Source organism: Fundulus heteroclitus, chromosome 2, assembly GCF_011125445.2.
Source record: "Fundulus heteroclitus isolate FHET01 chromosome 2, MU-UCD_Fhet_4.1, whole genome shotgun sequence".
NCBI classification, from domain to species: Eukaryota; Metazoa; Chordata; class Actinopteri; order Cyprinodontiformes; family Fundulidae; genus Fundulus; species Fundulus heteroclitus.
This window is the reverse complement of record NC_046362.1, coordinates 31,583,797-31,608,417: the sequence shown is the minus strand read 5'-3', so window position 1 is coordinate 31,608,417 and position 24,621 is coordinate 31,583,797. Positions and strand designations below refer to the sequence as shown.

At 40.5% G+C, this 24,621-nt stretch overlaps 1 protein-coding gene across 2 annotated transcripts in view; it reads right to left on the bottom strand.

Annotated features, from left to right (window-relative positions):
- Positions 1-17,842, bottom strand: part of exoc3l1 (exocyst complex component 3-like 1) — a 28,947-nt gene extending 11,105 nt beyond the window's left edge. Inside the window, exons 1-7 of one of the 2 annotated variants that reach the window (XM_012867516.3) lie at positions 17,551-17,842; positions 7,921-8,084; positions 7,186-7,405; positions 4,396-4,608; positions 2,527-2,723; positions 2,213-2,431; positions 762-832 (exon numbers count right to left, since the gene is read on the bottom strand). In XM_012867516.3, coding sequence (XP_012722970.2) covers positions 762-832; positions 2,213-2,431; positions 2,527-2,723; positions 4,396-4,608; positions 7,186-7,405; positions 7,921-8,084; positions 17,551-17,593 — 1,127 coding nt within the window. In that variant the 5' untranslated portion in view covers positions 17,594-17,842. The remainder of the gene's footprint in view (positions 1-761; positions 833-2,212; positions 2,432-2,526; positions 2,724-4,395; positions 4,609-7,185; positions 7,406-7,920; positions 8,085-17,550) is intronic. The other variant, XM_012867517.3, reaches the window with a different exon arrangement.
- Between the last annotated feature and the right edge of the window lie 6,779 nt (positions 17,843-24,621).

The following is a 24,621-nucleotide window of genomic DNA, read 5'->3' as shown; positions in this document are numbered from 1 at the left end:
CTGACCAGAGCAATTCCTTCATATGTTTTCTGTCTCCTACATGACTTTTAATGTGCCTTTCTGAAGGTATTGCAGTAATGCTGCTAATGTACAAAGGCCTGTTAAATAAATCTATTCTATTCCTGGAGAATACAAAAAAGCTAACCGTATACTTTTTAAAGACTGTACAGCACATGTGTCAAACTCAAGGCCCGCGGGCCGTATCTGACCCGTCTGGGCAGTTTATCCGGCCCTCAAGAGCCAAAAAAAGGCATATCATGTCATAAAGTAGAGGCATATATTCTTATAAAGTGTATAAAGTGGCTAAAGCTGTGCCTCCTGTAGCGAATGTCAATTTAACTATGTAGTAATAGCATCCTGCCACTAGATGTCAGTTTTCCCACAACACACTAAAACAACCCAGAAATGTCCAGAAAGAGAAAAAGTGACGCAAAATGGTGAGTTTAAAGTGTAACTCACCCCAATATCAATTTTTTTTTGCAGATAAATTGTATAAACTGAGCCTAAGGGTGCTACTTTTATGTTACTGTGCAGTTATTTTAAATATATTTCTATGTGAATTGGAATGAAATTATGAAATCAAAAGTATCATGTCTTCATGATGCCAAAGTGGCCCAATATAGAAATGAGCAGGATCTCTGAGCATATCGAACACAATTAGAAAAATTTGAAGCAAACAAATCAAGATTTCAGCATTCAAGATAAACTTCATTATAAACCGACGTGCATTCATCATTATGGTGTTGTCGACAACGCCTCACCTGTTGTAGATGTGCAGCACCCAGTTGAGCACAGCAAATATTTCACCGCTCTCCAGATCCCAGCTGCTAACCTAGGCCACAAATAACACTTAGATGTGTAGGTGCTTTCAAAAAATAAAATAAAGTATTCAAACTCCTCTTTAGTCCCTTTGCTCACTGCTGGTGGGAAAACGTGTAAATATACACATATTTACAAAATTTTGTTATGTTTTCATAAATCTTCTTAAAATGTCTTCATTGAGAGAAAGTGGAACCTAAAGTCAAATCCCAGAAAACTTGGCAAACAAAGCTGCCACGGATTCATTTGTGCTTTGTGGAGGATTGTTTATTCATTCATTCAGTAAGTATAAAATAAAATAAAAATACAGGTAAACCTTGAAACTAAGGTGTGATGTGGCAAAACAATCATATATGTGCTATTAGAGTCCCTCTGTTGTGTCACGGGCTAAGTCTGTCATGTCTGTGTGCAAGCTGTGCACTAAAAAGGAGAAGGTAGCTCCGATGAAATGTTGATGCAAATTAATATTTTTAGTTTATAAGTTGTTAAATTAAATGACTTGTTACCAATTGAAGCAGTCTATTTAAATCTGAGCTGTGTTCTCTTTTCAGAGGGTAATGACCTGCTGTGGTGACCCACAGCTTTCTATTTTAGTATAAATCCATGTTTAAATCACCCCATTTTCTAAGAATTAACACACTTTTGTCATTTAGAATAGGGCTGAACAATTAATCACATTTTCAATATAATCGCGATTTTAAAAAACGCAATTTCCAAATTGCAGAGATCAGCAATTTTTGGCTATGTAACAATTAGTCAATCAGACGCGTCCTTTAGGTGTCGGTAAAATGTTTAAAGTGCCTCCACATGGAAGGGAAGACAGTTGCAGCTGTGAGATAATCTAATTTTATTACTTGTTTTAGAGTTTATTTAATCATACATAGAATTAAGTACTGGTCAATCAAGGACTGACATCCAAATCAACTAAAAGCTGTTCTCTTGAATAATATTCTGATCAATAGAAACATTAAAAGTTATTGTTTTAAATAGTCCTTGTTTACAAACATTTTTATCTAGAGACCATTTTTGTTGCTTGTGGTTAATGCAGAGAAAAGTCAAAATTGCAATTTTAGTTCAAATATATCGTTGTCAGACACAATCATTTCTGCTCTGAGTTTAGATGCTGCGGGTCTTTTAGCAACTAATCTGCACAGCGAGGAAACAAATTGATTTGTTGTTTGTATATATTTAAAAAGACATGATAAATTAAACTGGGGGGAAAAAAATCGCATTAAATCGCAATATTAAGAAAAAAAATCGCAATTAGATTATTTTCCAAAATCGTTCAGCCGTAATTTAGAAACTTAAAGAAGGAGAAAGTCTGGAGATTTTTCCCGTGCACCTCACTCCTAGATTAAAAAAAATACAGGCGCTGCAGGTGAACGTGACTGACCTGCGCCAGGTGAGTGTGTAAACAGCGGTGGCTGGCTCTCAGGTAAGCTGCAGTCAGCTGGTAATGAGGTGGGACGCAGTGCTCCAGCAGGTGGCGTACTGTGGCCAGGTCAGTCATGACGGCGTGCTGGAGAGCAGACAGGTGGCCCGCTAAGCCCGGGCCCCGTGTGTGCAGGTAGGAAACGCTGCGAAACCGCGCAGAGACCGCCTCCTCTAGTACCTGAGGGGGAGACAAGCAGGAAAGATGACAGGCTGGAGCCTATATGGTTGAAGTTTGTCGTGTTCGGGTTTTTGTCCTCATCGGGTAATTCTGACCTGGAAGAAGCAAGCTCTCCAGCAGCGAGGCCGTCCTGCAGGCAGGGGCCTGCTGGCAGGGGCCCCTCCTCTCTCCGCCAGCAGAGCTCGGTCCAGGGCCTCCTCCCGCTCCACTATCCTCACCGCTGATACGAACGGCGTGGGGTTCTGACGGGCCAGAGCCAGAGAGCTGCTCACCACTGCCCACAGCTCCTTCCCTGCAGCCACAGAGCAGATGATGAACCTTTGATTCATTTTTAACGTTTTTTGGTTAAAGATGTTTTCTAAAATTAAAATATGAACTCGGTGCTGGAAAAAAAAGAGCAAATAATTCATCCCTGACCAGTCTGCCTCAATATGAACCATCTGTGACGTCACCCACATAGTGAGGATCCAGCAAAAAAAGACGGATGCTCAATACAACCCAGGAACCACATAAGTCCCAAAGAAGCAAGCTTTAAATCCCCATGAACAGAGAGGGTTCCCACTGAGAAGGTCAACGCATTCTGGACATCTGGACCCTCCAAACACTGTCTGGAAGAAGGTTTCACCCTCAAACGAGACTCAGATTAACATATTTGGTCACAGCATGAAGACCAGTCAACGGCAGGCTTTTAGAGCATAGAGATCTTTGACAGCTGCCAAAAATGGCAGAATCCTGCTGAGAGTCTGCTTCACGTTGCATGAAGTGGAGGAAATGAAGGAAGGAGAACAACCTCCACATTTTCCTTCTTTACCTCAAGTTATGCTATTTTTTGACAAGCTGAGAGTCCGTCCTTCTGCACCCGTCATTAGGAAAGAGGCAGGGTGACATTTTAGTTTGAATTTGTTGTTTTAAGTTAAATACAACAGTGGTTATAACAACAATAGTTTGGAGGAGAACCATCTGTAGAGCATGGCGGTGGCAGCATCATGCTGAGTGCTTGTTCCACTCCCAGTGGCACCGGTACACGGCACAAAGTTGATAAAGTAATAAAAAAAATCTCCAACTTCTCCTTTTAATTACATTTAGACGGTGGAGGCGTGGAGATTGATCCCAAACACACATTTAAACTGGTTTGGGGGACGGATAAAGAAGACCAACTATTGGAGAAGACCTTCCCGACACTTCAATCCAAATCCTGTTGAAAAATGATGAACTGCGCTCAGCGGCCGGGTTTCAGCGGGCCGGTAAAGAACCATCTTAAATAAATAGACCCAACAAGCTCAGCCAAGAACAGTCGTCAAATGTCCACGAATTGTCAAGTTGCCACAAAAATTGGCGGTGTGGCGAGCTCGTCCATATTCCATGTTATTCACAAATTAATAGATAATTTGGACAAAAGAGATAACATAAAAGCTCTGCGACTGTATGATTTTACTGTTTTCTCTTTATTAAAGGCTCAAGCACTTATGTACCGAATGAATTAAGTAAGAATAATTGTTTTAATAAAGTAGATGTGTTAGACGGGCTGGAAAGAAGAAGTATGTTTTGAACATGTTCATGCCAAAAGGGCAACCTGCTACGGACCTCTGATCAAATATTAACAGGGTTTTAGGTATATATGTGATCCTATGTTCATCATTTTGAATCAGTTTTTTCGTAACTTTTCGGTTAAAAAGCATCAATAAAAGCACCAAATTAATTATGTGCAGGTCTGAGCAAACAGCCGTGTGTTAGTGTTGTTCATTTGTTTAGCAGAGCTGCCGCAGAACCTTTGTGTAAAAGTAAAATATGTGTGAAATTCCCTGAATTAAAAAAGTTGACTCTAAAAATTAATGTGGAGGGGTTTAGAATGAGTTCATTCATGTTATTATTTCATTTACACTGCATGGAACATGAAGGGAGACAGCTACAGCTTGTAGGTTTTCAGCATTACTTAGTAAACCGTGTCTCAGAGATGTCCTCACCCAGGGCGTCCACCAGCTGCCCGACTCCAGAGAAATATTTGGCCACCAGCTCCTTATCCTCGCTGCTGAGGGAACTTCCTGCCGTCCCAGCGGCACCGTGGAGCTGCCAGAGGATGTCGTCCTGCCAGCGCTCCAGATCCATCAGCCGGGCGTGGGCCTCCAGGAGCCGCCTGGACTCCACCAGACGCTCCGTCTCCAGCACCATGCTCCGAACTACAAGAGCCAGAGAAAACGGAGCGTTAGACTCAGTAATAGTCTTTCGGGAAGTGAATGGTTTCTGCACAACGTTAACACTGAACCCTGTGTCAGCCTCTACAGCGGGGCGAGTTTTATCGACAGGGCGTTGGTGAGTTTTGAAAATCACATTAATGCTTTTTTTTTTTTTTTTTACAAGGGGCTTTATATAAATGACATGTGAGGAAACATTGGCCCAGTTCCAACAGGTCAAAATCAACCAAAACCTTCTGGAAATACAAGTTTCCAACAGAATTTGCGAAAAACATGATCTAAAAACAGAACATTTCTGTTTTCTATTAATTTGGAATATTTATTTAACTTTTAATAATGCTTAAAAATAACTCTTTGAAATTGAAATTTTGCTTTATAACAGTCACTTAGTGGCACAATAAAACCGGAGTGACCGTAAATATAAAAATTTGGAAGGTGACTTATCTGATCTGAAAACAAAAGGACATAGTTAAAATTTTTAACAAAAACATTTTTTTTTCCAAATTTGACTAAAATATATTATCTCTCCCAAATACAGTTCAGGTCAGTGGTTTACATTGACTCACTATCAACATGACAGTCACATTAATTCTGATCTTTTTAACGACGTGGCCTAGAAATATAACAAAAACACTTTAATATATTTTAAAACGAGAAATATAAAACTTCAAATTTATTGTTAGTATAACCCCACTAATAAATCAGCTTGAGCTGATTTATCTTGCACCAATTCACAATAAACGTGGTCTGAAAGAACTTCACAAAACAAATTCCAATTGATGTACAGAAATATCTGTTGTGTTCAATCCAGTCATTCATATTGTTAATGTTGCAGCAATCCCTACTACTGAGCAAGCATGCAGCAACAGTGGATAGTCAATTGCACATAGACGTTAATGTTGCATCAATCCCCAATACTGAGCAAGTATGTATCAACAGTAGATGGTCAGTTTCATTAAGCTACTAATGTCACAGCAATACTGAATAATCATGTAGCAACAATGCACAGCAAAAATTGTATCATGTCATTAATGTTGCAACAATCTCTCATAAGCATGTAACAACAGTGGATATTCAGCATGAACTCATTTATGTAACAGTAATCCCTCAAAATGAGCAAGTATGTATGAACAGTGGATAGTCAGCATTAAGTTGTTAATGTTCCAGTAATCCCTACTACTGAGCAAGCATGTAGCAACAGTGGATAGTCAATTACATAAAATTATTAATGTTTCAGCAATCCCCAATACTGAGCAAATATGTACCAACAGTGGATAGTAATTTGCATTAAGTTGTTAATGTTGCAGCAATCCCTAATACTGAGCAACTATGTATCAACAGAGGATAGTCAGCATTAAGTTGTTAATGTTCCAGCAATCCCTACTACTGAGCAAGCATGTAGCAACAGTGGATAGTCAATTACATTAAGTCATTAATGTTCCAGCAATCCCTAATACTGAGCAAATATGTACCAACAGAGGATATTCAGCATTAAGTTGTTAATGTTGCAGTAATCCCCAATACTGAGCAAATATGTACCAACAGTGGATTGTCATTTGCATTAAGTTGTTAATGTTGCAGCAATCACTAATACTGAGCAACTATGTATCAACAGAGGATAGTCAGCATTAAGTTGTTAATGTTCCAGCAATCCCTACTACTGAGCAACTATGTATCAACAGAGGATATTCAGCATTAAGTTGTTAATGTTGCAGCAATCCCCAATACTGAGCAAATATGTACCAACAGTGGATTGTCATTTGCATTAAGTTCTTAATGTTGCAGCAATCACTAATACTGAGCAACTATGTATCAACAGAGGATAGTCAGCATTAAGTTGTTAATGTTCCAGCAATCCCTACTACTGAGCAAGCATGTAGCAACAGTGGATAGTCAATTACATTAGGTCATTAATGTTGCAGCAATCCCCAATACTGAGCAAATATGTACCAACAGTGGATAGTCAGCATTAAGTTGTCAATGTTCCAGCAATCCCTACTACTGAGCAAGCATGTAGCAGCAGTGGATAGTCAATTACATTAAGTCATTAATGTTGCAGCAATCCTTAATACTGAGTAACTATGTATCAACAGAGGATAGTCAGCATTAAGTTGTTAATGCTGCAGCAATCCCTACTACTGAGCAAGGATGTAGCAACCGCGGATACTTAGCATTAAGTTGCTAATGTTGCAGCAATCCCTCATTCTGAGCGTGCGTATAGCAAAAGTGGAAACGCTTTAACATTAAGAACACTCTAGCAGAACTTCTTTAAGTGTTTCTCAAAAAATTGAGGAACAACCACACAAGCCTTGGTGGCTTCTGGGTTGTTCCTGAACATCCTCAAAAAATTCCACGTTATCTGAGGCAACCCTTATTCTTGTTTTCTAAAATCACTGAAGTTTACAAGGTTCTTTCTAATCAGTGAACGTGGAAAAACAACGGTCCAAATTAGAGTATGTAGTCACACAGGCCCCACCGTGTGTAAATTTCTGACCAGAACTGTAAAACAGAGTTTTTTTTAATGCAAACTGCACGATTCTACATCAGCGTAGAGCTTCTCACTGGCGTAAAGTCGCGGCAGGTTGCTGACGGCGGCGAAGAGCTGACGGTGGTTGATTGAAACGTCTCTCAGCTTCTCCAGAGACGCCAGACAGTCGGTGTTTCCGTCCGACTCCAGTCCTGCTTCCTTCAAAGTGAGCGACACGTCCCTCAGCTGGTCCCGGGCCTCCCGCAGCTGCTCCAGACCCCAACCGACCCCCTCCAGGTACGACTGGACCATGGACTGCAGACAAACGATGCCAGGAGGTTGTGTTGGCGATCACATGGGTATTAACTTATCAACAGAGATTTTTTTCTTTGGGACTTTAGTCACTTTTTCACTTATTTTTCAGAATCTGTCTGCATATTTTTAGAGCAATGTGTGAAGAAACACAATTTGCTTGATTTCTTTTTTTTTTTTTTGCTTCAGTTTTTAAGTGGATGATCAGCTGAAGGGTGATTGATCTTTCTTAATTGAATTATTCACAAAGATATGCAAAGACTTCCTGATACTTTGCATTTACTGTAGATGATGTCACTTCCTTTGTCCTGATTTCTGCACAACATGCTGGCATGGTCAAGTACAAGGATTGGACTGAACATGAGGGGAAAAAGCAGCCAAGTCCAAAGGAAAAACCACTGAAATACCTTCACAGACTTTAAAAACTGATAAAGACCAGTTTAAAGAATCGGCTTTGTTGGCCATGATTGAAACTGCACCGTCTCCTGTCTCTGTGCAGCTTTTTGGTTCGTTCTGACCTTCAGTCTGGTGTGGACGGAGGCCGTCCTCTGGCTCTCTCTCTTCTTGTACTGGCTCAGTCGCTCCAGATGTTCAGGCCGACAGAAAACTCCCGACGCCCACTTTAGAGCGGCGCCGCGGGCCAAGCACTCTGCCCGCTCCACCTCTGGCCATACAGCAGCCTCTGGGAAACAGATCATGAGACGTAGGGGAGGAAAGTCTGTTAGATGCTCACAAATGTAGCTACACCAACAATCTCCTCTGGTTAGATGAAACCCCAGTAGAGATTTTAGAGCATAGGACTTAAAATATATTCTGTTTTCCTCATACAGACTTCTAAAAGTATTTACACCCTTTAAATTTGTTGACTTTTCTTAGGCTGTTAACGACTGATTGTAATCTATTTTATTGGGATTCTATGTAACAGACCAGGGGTTCCCAAACTTCTCAGCCTGTGCATTTTTCCTCTTTTTGGAAAATATGGGAATAAAGTCATAAAATTTTGAGAATAAAATAGTACTTTTAGGAAGACTTACAAAAAAGTGCAGTCTTCCCCTTGTGTTAAAATGATCAATCTTGTAAATTTATACATTGGTACCAATTTCACAAATAAGGAAATAAATCTTTTTAGCAAATTGGAATCAAATTATTAATGTCATGAGTTTGAAACAATTGTGCAAACGACTGCGTGATTTTCTTCTTGTAATACTATGACTTTATTCTCGTATCTTCCCAAAAATATAATCTACAGCCATTGGAAATTAAAGCAAACTAATTATTAGTCACAGAGGAGTAAATTTCCACAAAAGAAAACTCATATTAGCTTATATTAAAAACATATTTGCAAGAAATAATTTGGATGTTTTCTGATATCGAAAAGTGCTAGATTTTGGAGAAAAAATATTTTTCCACGAATAAAGGCATAAATCTACTGTATCAAAGCAGGTATATTTCTGACAAGTCAGAAATGTTGTGTCTCACGACCCCCAAGGAGGTCCTGAACCCCACTTTGGGAACCCCTGTAATGGAAGCAGAAGTGAAATGATGCGGTGTGGTGTCCATTTGTTTTTTAATTAACCCCTCTTTACTCTGATACCACTAGATAAAATCCAGTGCAGCCTTTTGAGGTCACCTAACTGGTAAAATGATGAGACTGAGTAAATCAGTCTGAGTATAACTGCAGCTGTTCTGTTTTGGCCTCTGAGGTTTGTTAGAGAACATTTGTAAACAAACAGCGTCATGAAGACCAAGTAACACATCATCTAAACATGTAGAGGCGATGGACCACCTACAAACCGAGCAAGACATGGATGTCCACCAAAACTGAGAGGCTGAGCAAGGAGAGCATTGGTTGATTGAAAAGCAGCTTAGGGGGCCATTGTAACTGTAGAGGAGCTGTAAAGACTGACAGCTCAGGTGGAGAATCTGTTGACAGGACAACCACTAGCCATGCTCTTCATAAATTTTGCCTTTTCGGAGAAGCATAGATACAAAACAATAAGTGAGCTGTAGAATTCAAACTGCACGCATCATCCCTACAGTGAAAAATGATGGTGGCAACATCATGGTGTGGGAATTGTTTTCTTCAGCACGGAAAGGGAAGCTTGAAGAGTTGAAGGGAGGCTTGATGGCGCTAAATAAAGGTTGACATTATAGACATCGGTAGAGGCTTTGAAAGACCTGGGATTAGGGCAGAAGTTCACCTTCCTGCAAGTCAATGGTATGTATCAAAGCATGCAGAAGGGCCTAGTCAAAGTCCACACCTAAATCCAAATTCATAATCTGTGGGAAGACGTAGAAATTACAGCTAACAGACATTTCCTCCTTCCAGAGACGTAACCCAAAAGACTTGCAGCTGTATTTACATCAAACAATGGCGCTGAAAACCAATACATGCCACACTTTTCAGATTTTCCATAAAAAAAAAGTTTAAAAGCAAATCATCCTTTTCCTTCTGCCTCCCAACTATGCACCACTCTGTGTTGGTTTATCACATAAAATCCAGATAAAATACACAGAAAGGTTTGTGGTCGTAACAGTGTAAAATGTGAGAAAGTGTTAGCGCTGTCAATACTTTTGCAAGGTGCTGTGTTTCTTTCTCTCATGCCAAATAATTATTTTTCAAACCAAACTGACCCTTTTATTGACAGAAACCTTAATCATGTTGTCTCAACGTTCAGCAAAAATACAGGGGAAGCTTCCCATTTTGCTTCTAAATGAGAAATAGATTAAAATTCATTCAGTTTATATCCAGTTTTATTTATATAGAGCCAATTCACAACACGTGTCATCTTAAGGCACTTTTTAAAGTCGAATTCAATCAAATCCCACCGACAGATCACGTTAATAATGAGAATCACGTTAAATCTCTTCTGAGTGAAAGCTTCCCAGCCCTAACGAACGTTGAAGCGGAGTGGACTTTGTTTCTGCAAACATTCCTTGGAAGCGGCGCTGCAGTTGCTGCAGAGAAAATGACGCTGGCGATCAAGTTAAACTTGGTGAAGAGCTTCAATTGGCCAGCTGCAGCTTCTCTGTCATGGGAAAAGGTTGAGTCCCGGTTTCAAAGAGCCGTTTGCTTCAACATTTTAAAGCACTTATCCAACTGATGTTTGTGAATTGATGAAAGAGTTTCCCAGCAGAAAACTGCAGCGGTTCAGGTCAATTTAGCTGATGGACCAGAAACTATTTCCAGCCAGACGTAGATTTGTGACAAATGACCCTTAGCTTTATTTTTGTAGAAGTCTTTACGTGATCTTTTAGACATTTATTACATAAAACACGGGATATTCAGATTATTTTTTATGTGCTTTAGCTGTTGTACAGTCATAGTCAAAAATAAGGACACCCTCTTTCCCTTCTAGAGTTGAATCTGTTAGGATGTGATAAAACAATCCGGTCCTCACCAGGTTTGAAATTTTTCTCAATCTAGCATCAGCTGTGCAAAAAACACACGGCTGATTCTAGTGTCATTATTTAATTAACAGAAACAACCCCAGAAAGGGAAAGCTGTGTGTGAAAACAAAAGTAAGGACACCCAATGATCCATTAGCGTGCAGAATCGCTCCAGCAGCAGTTACCCATTAGTTGTTTTCTGTCTCTCAGGTTGCAGAAGAGAAGTATCTTTGTTTCCTGCACGGCTCTCTGAAGGGCCCCACCACAGCGTTTTTAATCAACCTGAGGTCTGGGCTTTGACTGGGCCGTTCTTTTCCCTGCCGATGACCCAGTTCAGAGCAAACTTCGGGATTGCCTGCCGTGTGAAAGTGGATACTCTGGTAAGCAGTTTGCTTGTGGGCAACTGGCTGACTGCAGAGGGCCCAAAAACCATCCCAGACCATGATTCCTCCTCCACCGTGCTTGACGGCTGGTAGAGTTTTGCACGACGTCCAAACGCCCCATGATTTGATCTCATCTGTTAAATTAAAGGACAGTTGTAGATGTAACTTTGTGAACTGAAATCTTGCGACCGTATTATCTTTGGAGAGAGCAGGATCCCATCTTCCACCGTTTACGAACAAGCCACATATGTTCTGGGTTTTTCTAAGTGTGCTGACATGTAACAGGCTGGGGCAGAGCTTCTGGGTTTCCCATGATTGCTCTGAGCATTGCAGCGCTTGACTTAAATGTAATTTTCTTTCTCCTATTTAATATTTTTTTCATTTGTGTGGAAGCTTTCTGACTCCAGATTGCTTAGAAATGGGTGGATAACCCTTCAGGGGTCTAATGTCATCTTAACACACGCTGTATGCTCCAGACCGACAAACTGACAAAACCTTTTCTCACAGCTGACAATGATCAGTTAATTAAGCGGACTTGATTGGCAGCACCTGGCGGCAGCAGGACTCGGTTTAGTTGTCCCACGCGGCCGTGTGCACAATGATGGAAATGCTTTTATTTTGTTAAAACTGAACTGGTAATGTTATAGGAAGGAAGTAGAAGGATGGCAAAAAATGGTTTTCCTAGATGGTGCATTATTAAAAGTAGCAATTAAAAGGACCAATTAATTGCATGCTTGTGTTATGTATTGGATAAATATTATTTTTCATTCTCATCATTCTCAAAGATCTTTGATGGCTTTGATTTTGAAGTGGTTAGAACTAGTTAAACAAGTTGTGGAAAGGGCTGAGAGGAATATATAATGACAATATATTTCTTAGTGTTATAATGTAAACTAAATATTAGACCTAGTTATGGAGAGAATCGTGATTTAAGCAGTTAGTAATAATCACTCTGACACATTTGACGCATTTTTAACCTAAAAAAAACCCCCCAGGGCACAGCTCTATATGAACGAACAGGAAGTCTAACAACCTAAAGGAGAAATTCATATTAGTTCATCACAGTATCATTCCATGATTGTTATGATGAAGGCATTCCCCTCCCCTCCAAAGTCTTGCCAAAATTGTTATATATCTGCAAAACAAAACTTTTTCTTCCTCCCCAGAAGTCTAACTTTGTTTCTTCTGAAAAGTATGTCCACCAAAGGAGGAGATAAACGCCAAAAAAAAAAGAAAAATAATGAAATGTCTGGATAGGAACTGAACTTTCTGCAGCTACCTGAAGATCCTAACCTCTGTAATGACTGATAAAAGCACTTTTTTTTTTATTTAATTTGTTAGGGTTTCAGTTTTAAATGTTCTTTTTATGTGCCCCTCAATCGCCATGGGTGGCGATTGTTTTCGCCCTTTTGTTTGTGTGAACGGCAAACTGTGCACTTGAGCTACTTGCATCCTTTTTGCAAAGTGTTTTTTTTAATACACAGCAAATGGTAAACAAGCTGAATCTGAATCTAACGAGTGAGCATGCTAACCCTGGGAGACGATTGCTGCACAATCTGCTTCTTCTAATGGAGACAAGAAGATGGAGCCGATGGTCTGCTGCCATCAGAGGAGCCTGAATATGATTCCTCATCTGTTAGTCAGTCAGAAGAGGAAGACCTGCAGTCATCAGAGTCTTCGGTCTGAATTACATGATTGGCTTCAGCAGAACAAGAACCTCATGAGTGACTCAGAGGAGAGAGGCGGCCAGCGAAACGTTAGAAAAGCGTCACGACAAAAACAGCTTCTCTCAGTTACGTCAGCGTTTGTGCAGATATTTGGACGTCTCAGTAACACAAACAGACCCGTCTCTGTCTCAGAGCAGGTCATGGGACTGTCTCCTAATCTGATGACGCTGAAGCGTTGTCATCAGCAAAACTGCAACACAATGAACCACTAAACTCCACATGCAAGAAAAATGACGAGCCTGTTGGAGTCTACCTCAACCGAAGCGGAGAACAATACAGCAGTGATCCACTGATTAACCCGCATTAAGGCTGCTCCAGCATCAGCAGGGAAACAGCTTATCTCAGGCCTGTGGGCCCACGGCACGCTGAAACTCCATTTATCTGACAGTTGTTTCAAATTTGGTTGCTTTTTATGTGGCAGCATCTGCCAAACTCACAAGAAGCAATCTCAACGTACCTTCTAACTCACAACATGTCAAAGTCTTCTTAATTTACTAAACTCCTGAACTCTTCCAAGCTAAAGTCTTTTGACCTAAGGGTTCACCCCCTTTGCACGGGGAAATTTTTTCTCCATTCCTCTTTGCAAAAAAGCTCCAACTGTGGTTGAGTGGAGAGCATTTTGAACAGGAATCTTAGAGGCTTGCCAAAGATTACTATCTGGTTTGGGTCCGGACTTTGACTAGGCCATTCTAAGACATATTGTTGCTTTTATCTTTACGGCAGGTGTCAAACTTCGGTCCTCGAGTGCCGTTGTTGTGCACCTTTTAGATCTGTCCTTGATAAAAATCTTTTAACACTTAAAGGTGTAAAATGTTTGATCATTTTAAGATAGAGAGAGATAAATTGGTGATCACTTCTGGTTAAAATGTGCAAAATGCATTAAAAGGAATTTGGTTTTTGAAGTAGCTTAATCTTGTATTGAACCAAATCTACCTTTAAAATTAGTACATTTAAAGATTCAAAGATTCTTTAATGTCACCTCGTGTTACGGTGGTGAGATTTAATTTTGGCCACTCCGTTTGTTTGGCACATAAGTGCTGTGAAGAACGAGGGTTACAGTGTTTTTTTCCCCCCATTATAGTGTTAAAAAAATGAAAGATGTAAAAATTTGTATGAACAAGTTGTCCTTCGTGAGTCAAAGATAACAAATAATGAGGTAATAAGGTGCTTTTATGGCATGATTTGAGGATTCATTTACAGAAATGTGCATTTAGATATTCTGAGATAATAGATAATAATGCAGGTAGGCAATTACATTAAGGGGATGATGGGTTAGTAACAGTGGGGTGATTTAAAAGCTGCAGTCTTCCATCAGGGGGCGATTGCCCTCACCGCTCTGGGGAAGAAGCTGTTTCTAAGTTTATCAGCTTTGGTTTTGAGGCTTCTGAAGCTTTTACCTGTTGGGAGAGGGGCGAACAGCGCATTGCTTGGGCGGGTGGGATCAGTGGAGCTGCGTCTGGCCTTTCTTTGGACTCGTTCTGCGTAAATTGAGTCCAAATCCTGTAGACGGCATCCCACAATCCCCTGCACTGTTTATTCAAATGTAAATACCTTTTATCTGTACTTTTGAAAAGAGTTTGAAGAATTTCTAATGTAACTTGTTTCCTTTGGGTAGAAATATGAAGAGTTCAAAGAGTTTGTTTTCTTTTACTAACTCACCGCTAGACTGGACGAGGACTGATATTTATCTCGCTTTGAATTTGTGGATTCAGGGCATTGGTGCCGTTTCGCAGCTATTTCTGGCATCTAGACTAACTTTAACCCGACTCTGTTGTAATATCTGCCACTGTTTTATTTACCAGTTCAGGAAAGGGGCAAATTATTCAGCCTTTTGTACAGGCGAAAGGCAAGATCTGATTCCTTCCCCAGAGATCCGACCAATCAGCGGGTCCACGATGCTCCAAACTTTACCAACATATCTGGATCCTGTAAACGCGGTTGTCCTGATTGGGTTTTTCCAACACTTATGCTGTTGTGTAGTTAATGTTGGAAATTCATAAAGATAGTAAAATTATGGCGAGAAGGAACAGGCCCGGATCAAGTGAAAACAGATGTAAAAAAATATATGTGCTGCCTTGTTAGCAATATTGATTTTTATTTACAAAACATGCATTATAACTTAAGATATATGACAATCTTGCCAAGTGTCATAACATTATACGGTGATTCTGTGAGAAATTCAGCCTTCTTATAGTAATAATTAAGGTATAACTGGTGAATCTGGATTGTTTTTGTTGGGAATTATTAATGTAATAATAGTGTAATAATAATAATAGTGTCATATACCTACATTGCACTTTGTTTTAGTTAAGAGAGTTGGAGAAAACGGTCTAGTTAGCTATATTGATTTTTTTTTTTTTTTTTTTTTTTTTTTTTTTACAAAACATGCATTATAACTTAACATATATGACAATCTTGGCAATTTTCATAACATTATATGGTGATTCTGTGAGAAATTCAGCCTTCCTATATAAATAAATGGTGAATCTGGATTGTTTATGTTTATTATTAGTGTAACAGGTCCTTTATTCCGATACTGTATATTTTTAATGGTAGCCAAGTGGCATTGAAAGTTATTAAAATGAATGAATAATCATGAAAAAGTAACACTGAATATAATTATCTTGCTTTTTTGGTAGATTTCTACTGTATTTACTCTAAAGAGGAGGGGGGAGAACAACAGCCCTCCCTAATCGAAGTAATGAGGAGGCAAACCATGAATTTTTATCCATCAATCTCGAGCAGTGGTCTCTAGCTCCAGGGCATGTTGGGGAGGTCCTCAGGAACGAGGATGGTGACAGCTATGATGTTGAGACTGTACATTTTGAAAACTGGCACAAATTGGTATTTTTATTTCCTGCGTTAACAGCATATAAGGTTTATCGCCTCTGTTTTTGTCCTCTTAAATGTCACCCAAACACACCGGATCCAGTTTACGATGCCAGGATGGCGTTTCTCTTTGTGCTCCCTCGGTCCGTACCGAGTTGGTAAAAACATCTTTCTCTCTTCCTCTGCACCTTCATCCAGGAATCACCTTCAGCAGGAACCAAAACTGTCGGATCAGATTTCTCTGGGTGATTTTACCTCTCGTTGAGAAGATTCTTGCTCTTGCTCTTACATTTTTACTTTGTTGCATTGTGACGCTGTATTTTAGCAAGCGTTGTGTTGTTTAAGGATCAGTTTTTAAACATGTGCCAACAGATCTCTCTTGTAAATGAAAACTTGTTTCTAAATTAAGCTACATGAATGAATAAAGGTTTAATTATAGTAAGAAAACGTCTCTGCGGTAGAAATTTCAAAATATTTTTAAGTATTTCAAGAATTTCCCTATTAAGGGCAAACACAATTTTTGCTTTGAGAACTTTAGTTTCTTGGCTTTGTTTGTAAAAACACAAAAAAACACCTTTATTTAGTGTGTTGTTTGGCATTTTAAGTTAATATGTAAATACTACTATATAACTATAGATACTCATATATTATATATTAAGAAAAATCCAACCTTTTTTTATACTTATTCAGACCTGGAAAACAGGGAAACATCATTCCAGACTTTTCCAGACTGTGTAGTCTGGTCACCTCAGTCCCCAGACCCAAATCCAGCAGGCAACATCTGGGGTGAGCATGAGAGAGGACCCAGGACAGTTAAGAAAGATTAGTAACAGATTGTAGGATTTCTTTCGCCCTCTGAATAAATTTGCCCATCTTGCAAGCATTCTGTGCGAGATTATTCTCCTTCAAAATGCAATAAAAAGCGAATACTTGTAGATCCGAAACAATAAAGGGATATTCGTATGATTTTGTTTTTGTTATGCTGCTGGGGCTCATTTCCACTTTGTTTTGCCCGTCTGTCTCCCATGTGACACTGAAACTGCTCATTTCTGCAGGATCGTCCCCAGTCAGACTATTAGCAATCATCATAAAGGAAACTAATCTGCAGCTCTTCACGAGCTTAAAACCACTCATCATGCCTATGAATATAATTGTCTACCTTTTTCTCGTGTACTTCAATACTTTTGCAATGAAGAAAGGTTGTAAAATCAAATGCACAAATTATTTTTGGTCTGATTTACTCATGATTACATTAATCTTTTACGGGTTGTCCTCTAATGCACATAGGATTAATACGACGTTTGGCAGAGACGAGAACAGGACACTTTCCCTTTAAACAGTCACGTCAAAACAGGCCGACTTCATTCTGCGTGTTCATTTAACCCATTTAAACTTAATTGCCTTTGAAATGTTCATTAGTCTAGTTTAAAAGTGCGTTTCTCATTAAACTCTCACTTTCTTTTTTTGTACGGGAGATGCAAAAATGTGAACCCCTCCTAAAAATACAGCAAAACCAACATTCAGATCAGAAAACGAAACTCAGACAGACACCAGGTTTGTGTTTTCTTTTCTCAGAATATTCAACCTGCTCTGAAGGACTATTATCCATCCTTGAGGGACAGGATGGGGATCGATATGGAATCAGAGGCCACAGACCAATACATCACTCCTAAGCTGACTCCTTCAGGCAGGACACTTCATTCATTTTCGTCTGGCTGAGAAGCTGATCCGTGTTGTTTATTTCTGCTCAGAGACTACAGAGAAGTGGGTGTTGGTCATTCAGAAAAGCTGCTGTTGCTGCTGCTGCTGCTCTCTTTACCTTTAGGTTTGTCACCTCCATTCTTCTGGTCCCCAGCTGACATTGAAGTTTAGTTTTCAGCCGCCCGTCCACCCGACGAGACTCCTTCAACCCCCGAGGGCCAGCACTGAGGGCGACCAGTGCGCAACGCGGGCAGAGAAGGCCGAGGAGAGACGGAGAGGAGACGGAGGGGAAGAGGAAGGAGAGGAAGGAGAAGAAAGGGTGGAGGAGAGAGGGCACATATCCATGCTACTAACGGCTTTCCCCTTTTCCCCTCACACACACTCTCTCTCCCAGACACATCCTCTGCCGAGGGGCCGGCAGGAAAGGGAGGGGGCTGAGGGGAAGCAGAGGGAGGGGATTGCTGCTGGATGATAGGGGTGGGGTGGGGGGGGGCAGAGGATGAGGAGGGAGGATGTGATGCATTCAGGAGCCTGGGCAAAAAAATGGTAACCTTTAGAAGAGGAGATTACTTTGACGAAGCAGCTTCTAAGGCTCTGACGGTGCTAAATCTAATGAGAACGGATTACAATAACATCTAAATTAATTAATTTTCGTTCTGAAGAGGAATTTTTATTTATTTTTTACTTTGGTTGAGAGGTTTGAACATGTAAATAAAGATCAGTGATGGTTCAGGGTCATTTGCCACAAAGTTTGAAAAAGCAGCATCCAAGCTGCTTCTTCACTGAAAGTGCATTTGGCTCAGAAATTTGTTTTTTTAGACGAAGTCATTAAGAGAGAATCCTCCTGGCCCAGTGGTTGTGTCCATTTTCTGGATGGGGTCATTGACTAATCTATATTTGCCACTATTTGGGGATTTTCCTTTGTTTTTTCTACCATACAAAGTAATAACACGGCACGTTATTAACATTCACGCCACAAGACGTGGTGGTGGCAGCATCATGCTGTGGGGAGGCCTTTCTTCTGCAGGGACAGGGAAACTATGCAGAGTTTATGGGAAGATGGAAGGAGCTAAATACAAGGGAATACTGGTCAAGTGACCCTAAATGTACAGTAAGAGAAACAAGGAAAAAAAGCCCATTCAAGTGTCACAATGGTCTAGTCAAATCCCAGATATAAATCCAACAGGAAATCTGAATCAGGACTTTAATAACTGCAGCTCACAGTTGGTACTTATTCTATCCAATATGACTGACCTGGAGTTATTTTACAACTAAGATAGTCAAAAAATAAAAAATAAATAAAAAAAATAACACCCAGCTAATTCAGTTTACTCATCATGGCACCAATTCCCGACAAATGTCATAGCAACGTACTTTTACAAGACAAACAGATCCAAGTTATGAACATAAACAAGCAGCCAGCAACCCTTCCTATTTACCAAGCGTATGGTGAGAGCCGGCTGCATCGAATCATTAGCATTGCAGCAATCCCTCATCACGAGCCTGTGCAACATAACATTTTTCACAACACAATTGAATAAGAAGGAAACAATGGGGGGTTTTGCCCTTTAAGACTTCAAGGTCAAAGCCGATCGTAACGAACGGGGGTTAACGAGGAAAAATAAATCAGGACGGCGGTTGTGGGGAACTGCACAGTTGACGTTGTGCAGGAACCTCTTGGAGACCGGGAGTCTCCCGTACCGGTAAAGTGAGAAGCAGTTACTGGAATACACAATGTATAATGTATAAGTCATTAGTCTCCCACCTATTGCAGCGGAGGAGAGGACACAGGAGTTAATGGAGACCGTAATGATCAGTCTTTCCCTGAAAGGCAGCTTACGTCTCTCTGCCAACGGCAATCCCTCTTACTCTGTCAGATGCTCTGCAGTTGATACAGAACCAAGACACTTCTTCAGGCCCTAAACAATCTCTGATGACCTACGGCTGCTTCAACATCACCAGCTTCTGATGCAGAGAAGGGTTTGTGGAGCCAGCCTGACCCCCAGACGCATGTCCAACGTCTGACTGAGCATCGAACAAGAACCAGAAAAAAAGGAGTTTAACTTAGTTGCAACCGATTCAAGCAATAAAATATTCTTTTTCGTTCCCAAAACTTTAACACAACTTTTACAAACTTGACAACACTTCTGTTAGCCGTTAAAAAAAACTATTTTTACTCAGTTGTTTCACAACGCAAACTTGCCAGAAAATGATTAAATGCAGGTGTAACAAAAACAAGACTGAGAAGTGGCAAAATTATTATTTTTTTTAAACAATGAGGCACTTAAAATATCAGTGGAGCCACTTTAATTTACATAGCGCCAATTCCCAACATATCATCTCAAGGTGCTTTACAAAGTCAATTCAATCAAATCCTCCAGACAGATTGGTCAGAAAGTTTCCTCTCTAAGGAAACCCAGCAGGTTGCATCAAGTCTCTCCAAGCAGCATTCACTCCTCCTGAAAGAGCGTAGAGTCACAGTGGACAGTCGTCTGCAACATGCATGAGGCGACAGTGGAGAGGAAAACTCTCCTTTAACAGGAAGCAACCTGCAGCAGAACCAGAACCAGGGTAGAACCAGAGCAGAGATGCAAGAAGATGCAAGAAGCACTGATCCAAGAGTACCTTCTATGTTACAGAAAAGTAAAAAGGTAATGGCGGCAGTAGCTCCTTTAGCCAATTACATGCAAATTGAACCGAAACAGGAGGAGGACTGAGGTTCCAACTCTCAAAAACTTACAATACAGCTATAGGGTTGATTATCACCTCAATCATCACCCCCATACGGGTGATCAAAACATCGCCCTTGTATGCCAGGCCAATAACGACCCTAACGACTCCTCGTTACAGAGGAGCGGACCAGTTTCGGTTCAATTTGCATGTTATCTAAGCCATTAATAGGCCTTTCCTGGGCAGTAGTATAAAGCTTGCAACTCCACATTACTCCAGACATTTTGAATTGAGAAAGCTTTCTGGGTAAGAAGTGAAACGTCTTCAAACTTCGTAAAAAAGTCCAGTTGTTTTGCTTTTTACTTTTTTTGGAATAAATGTATATATAATTCGGTTTGCACTAGAATAAACTGGATTGTTTTTTTTAACTACATATCGATCCAAATAAACTCTGTACATGAACTGGACCTGTTTGTCTTGTAAAGTCCCTCAAAGTGGCATTTATTGTGAACTGGTGTCGTATTAATAAAACGAGCAGCACAAAACCCATTGTAGAGATATAAATTTTTTTTATTTGTAACATGGTCTAAAATAGCAGGATTTCTCCTTCCATCAATCTTTTATTGGTGGAGCCTCCTTTATGTCACCACACAGGAAAAAAAAACGCCCCTCGGCTTCATGTAAAGGACAGATTTGAACACACCAGGATGTTGTGCATGTTGTATTCCTGCCCTGGTGGGACCGCATGGATCAGGACAACAAGGCCGCTGACCCACTGTTCTCCTTTGTCACCAGACTGACAGCCGGCCTCACTGCTGTCGAGTGTTTCTTCCCGTCTGCGTATCTGACGGCTCAGCCGGTCTCCACAGTCACTGGAGCTCTAACAAGCACGTTGACATTTAGAGTCAAGATGTAGCTGAAGATCTAAATAAAAAAATAACCCAGTGTAACACGTTTGTTGTTGTGTAGAATAAACAGGAGGTATCTTATTGCACATGAAATGAGGAACAACTGAGCATGGGCAGCATGCAGCTGTATTAAAATGCAGCTTTTAGAAAGTGCAAATACGTGATGTAATGCACTATTACATTACAGTGATTGTGTCTTGCTGTTCAAGCATTTCTGCTCAATATGGGTCACATTACAACATTTCTGCAACTCTCTATAATTTGAAACTAGAACAGGAGGCGGATCACTCGGTTGTGTCAGGCCAACTCAATTTCTGTCCATGAGGCAGACACACTTTCTACATTATGACTAGAGGTAATACTTTCCTTTCTGACAAAGATAATAATCAGGGATGGTGTAGGTTTCCCTGAGCGGGCTCTATGGTAATGCTGCTGCAGTTTTAGACTGCCAATGGACGAACCACACGCTCAGTTGTCCATTCGTGCATCATTACTACTCAAAGATTCACTTGGATTCCCCCCCATAGAAAGTACTCCTGGGTAAAGGATTTTAAAATTCTACTTACAATTATAATTTTTGAGAAATAGCTATGGACTAAACTGATACAAATACTGAAGGAATTTAAACTTGACTATTGAATATATGTTGGACATCATCTTCTAAAGCGACTCAGGAAAATAATCATATTTTTGTAATTTCCAAAGAAATGCATCCCCCCGTGTTTAACCCATCCCTTAGGGAGCAGCTTGGGCTGGCACTGCGCGATGCCCGGGGAGCATCCTGGGACTGAGGGTCTTGCTCAGGAACATTCTGTGGGATTCAAACTGCAGCCATCCTAGGATGCAAGTGTCCTTTTCTAACTAGGCCACCACTCCCCACTAGGATGATGCATTGCACTAAACTGGAAAGTGGATTTTCACAGGCAGACTGACCTTGTTGTCTTGGCATGCTTTCTGGTTAAGCAACTCGTCACTAGAAGCTGCAGAGAGAATCCTGATACCAGGGACATTGGTCAGGGTATGGTCACCAGGTACAGAGACAATCTTTTACTTTGCCAGTGAAATAAAGACGTTTACACACATGCCTTGTCGTTCTGTGGTGCGGCAGATTAAGTCCACGTCTTTGATACAGGGGCCGGGTTTCGGACCCTGATTATGTCAGGAAGGTTATCTGGCGTCAAAACTCTACCAAGTCCTCCAATTTGCTATGACTTGGAATGGCGACCCCCCCTGAATAAGGGAGCAGCCGAACTGTACAGCCTCCACACTCAGAGGCTGTACAGATGCTACGCCATCGCATCTTGTCTGAAGCAAGGCCAGTGATTCTCAAAAACAACGGCCGAAACCAAATATTTAAATATACCACAGAAAAAGAATTGACTTGAGCTTGTGTAGCCTTTTTCTAATTGTACCGACCAATCAAAGCACTTCTACACGCCCGAGTCTTATTTACATTCACCAATTATTCATATTCATGCACTAATGCGCAGATCGGTACAGGGCTTGAGGTTTTGTGCCTTGCCTAAGATCATACAACTGCTCTTTCCACTAAACATGCTTTAGGTTAATTAGGATTACAGAAATTATCTCTATTTGCTAATGCGGGAGGTCATTTTCCAAATTCACACCCGGTTACAGAACTGGTGTAAATGGGTCGGGTTGGTGTTGCCATCCTTACGTCACTGGCTTGGATCGGGCCCTTTCTAGGCTCTTCACAGGTTACTTTTATCACATGTTCTTTGCTAATTGTGGAGTCCATTTTGTGAAGCGCAGCAGTCCCTCCTGCAGCAAAAACACGACTCCAACGTGACGCTGCCACCCCCACACTTCACACCCAGGATGCTGTTTTCAGGCTAGCAAGCTTGTCATTTTTGTCCTCAAATGTAACAATGGCCTTCATGTCCAAAAAGTTCTGTTTTACTTTAATTAGAGCAAAGATGTCTCCAAAAATGGAGGTCTCTCTCTCTCCAACTGTAATCTGTTTTTATTTTTAGAGGAATAGCATCTTCGTTCCGAGTTGCCTTTTAACTCCCTTCAATACAACTGTCTTTTCCTTGGTGTTGAATGGGACAGAAACGACCTCCATCTTCAACAGTGTGATACCTGGACATTAACATGGTTTTTATACTTGGATATAATTGCTTTAACAGATCAAGCTGGCACCTTCAGGCATCTGTAAATTACACACAACAATGAACCTGAAGGTCCTAAATTACCTTCCTGGTATATTTCCTTGGATTTTTCCATGTGGTTACACAAAAAAGTAGCATGTTTGCAGTATTGGCTTAAAATACACCCACAGGTGTGCCTTTATTTAACTCTTTATATTTTGAATTGACCAAACAAAAGCTAAAAAAAAAAAAAAAAAAAAATTAGACTGTTTACAGCATTTAAGCCTCATTGTACACATGAGGCTAAAGGCAGATGAGCGTTCACACTAAGCCTGGTTCTGATGGAGGTTTTTCCTTCCTGTTAAAAGGGCAGTTTTCCTCTCCACTGTCGCTTCATGCTTGCGTAGTATGAGGGATTGCTGCAAAGCCATCAACAATGCAGACGACTGTCCACTGTGGCTCTACGCTATTTCAGGAGGAGTGAATGCTGCTTGGAGAGACTTGATGCAACCTGCTGGGTTTCCTTAGAGAGGAAACTTTTGTGACCAACCTGTATAATCTGATCCAATCTGTATAATCTCATTGAATTTCACTTTGGAAAGTGCCTTGAGACGACATGTTTCATGAATTGGTGCCATATGCATAAAATTTTATTGAATCTGACTTTAAAGTTGTGAAAATGTTTCTCGTTATCCTGGCATTTAACAAATAAAAAACGATTCTTGTAATCCTAACAGATCTAAAACACTTATCAGATGATGTGTACATAGTTTTGACCTGGGTGGGGCAGGCGAACAAGAACCGTTTGCTTTAGTTTATTGTAACGAAGTAGAAATCTGTCCCAGCACTGAGAGCACAGCTGCAGACACAGGCCGCATTGCTCTGCCCAGCCCAGCTGTAAAGGTGTCCTGAAGGCAGAATAAGTTCTCCCCCCTCCCCTCCTTGTTGTCATCACCTTGGGCTTAATGACGCCCGGCAGCACCTCCACCCAGAGGAGCGAACAGGAAGTCTAATTCTAGACCACTTCCTGTATGAAATTCCTGACCTGAGCTGCCTTCCTGCCAGACTCTTGCAGGCTGAGCTTCAGTTTTAGTTGGCACAGCGTACAACAAATTCCTAACTTCTGCGATACTTGAGGTGTTAAGGGAAAAAACAAGAATAGTGGGAAATGTTTACCTTTCCTGTTGATACTACTACTTTTCAACAAAGTAGAGAATTAACATTAATGCCATCCAAATTGAGCAAAAACAAAGCATAAAAACACTAAAATAATCACTAATATGACAGCAGGATGTGACAACTTTTCAGAAAAACTGCAACCAGAGTGAGCTACTTAAATAAAAAAAAAAAAAGTCAAAGAACGTCACTATGCACCTTTAATGCGAAACTGGAAGAGAAAAAAAACAAAACAAAAATGTTCGAGAGTTATGAACATCTTAGCAACACACCGTGTTTGTGATATTGATGTTTTTCATGTTATTTTTAGCAATTATTTGAAGC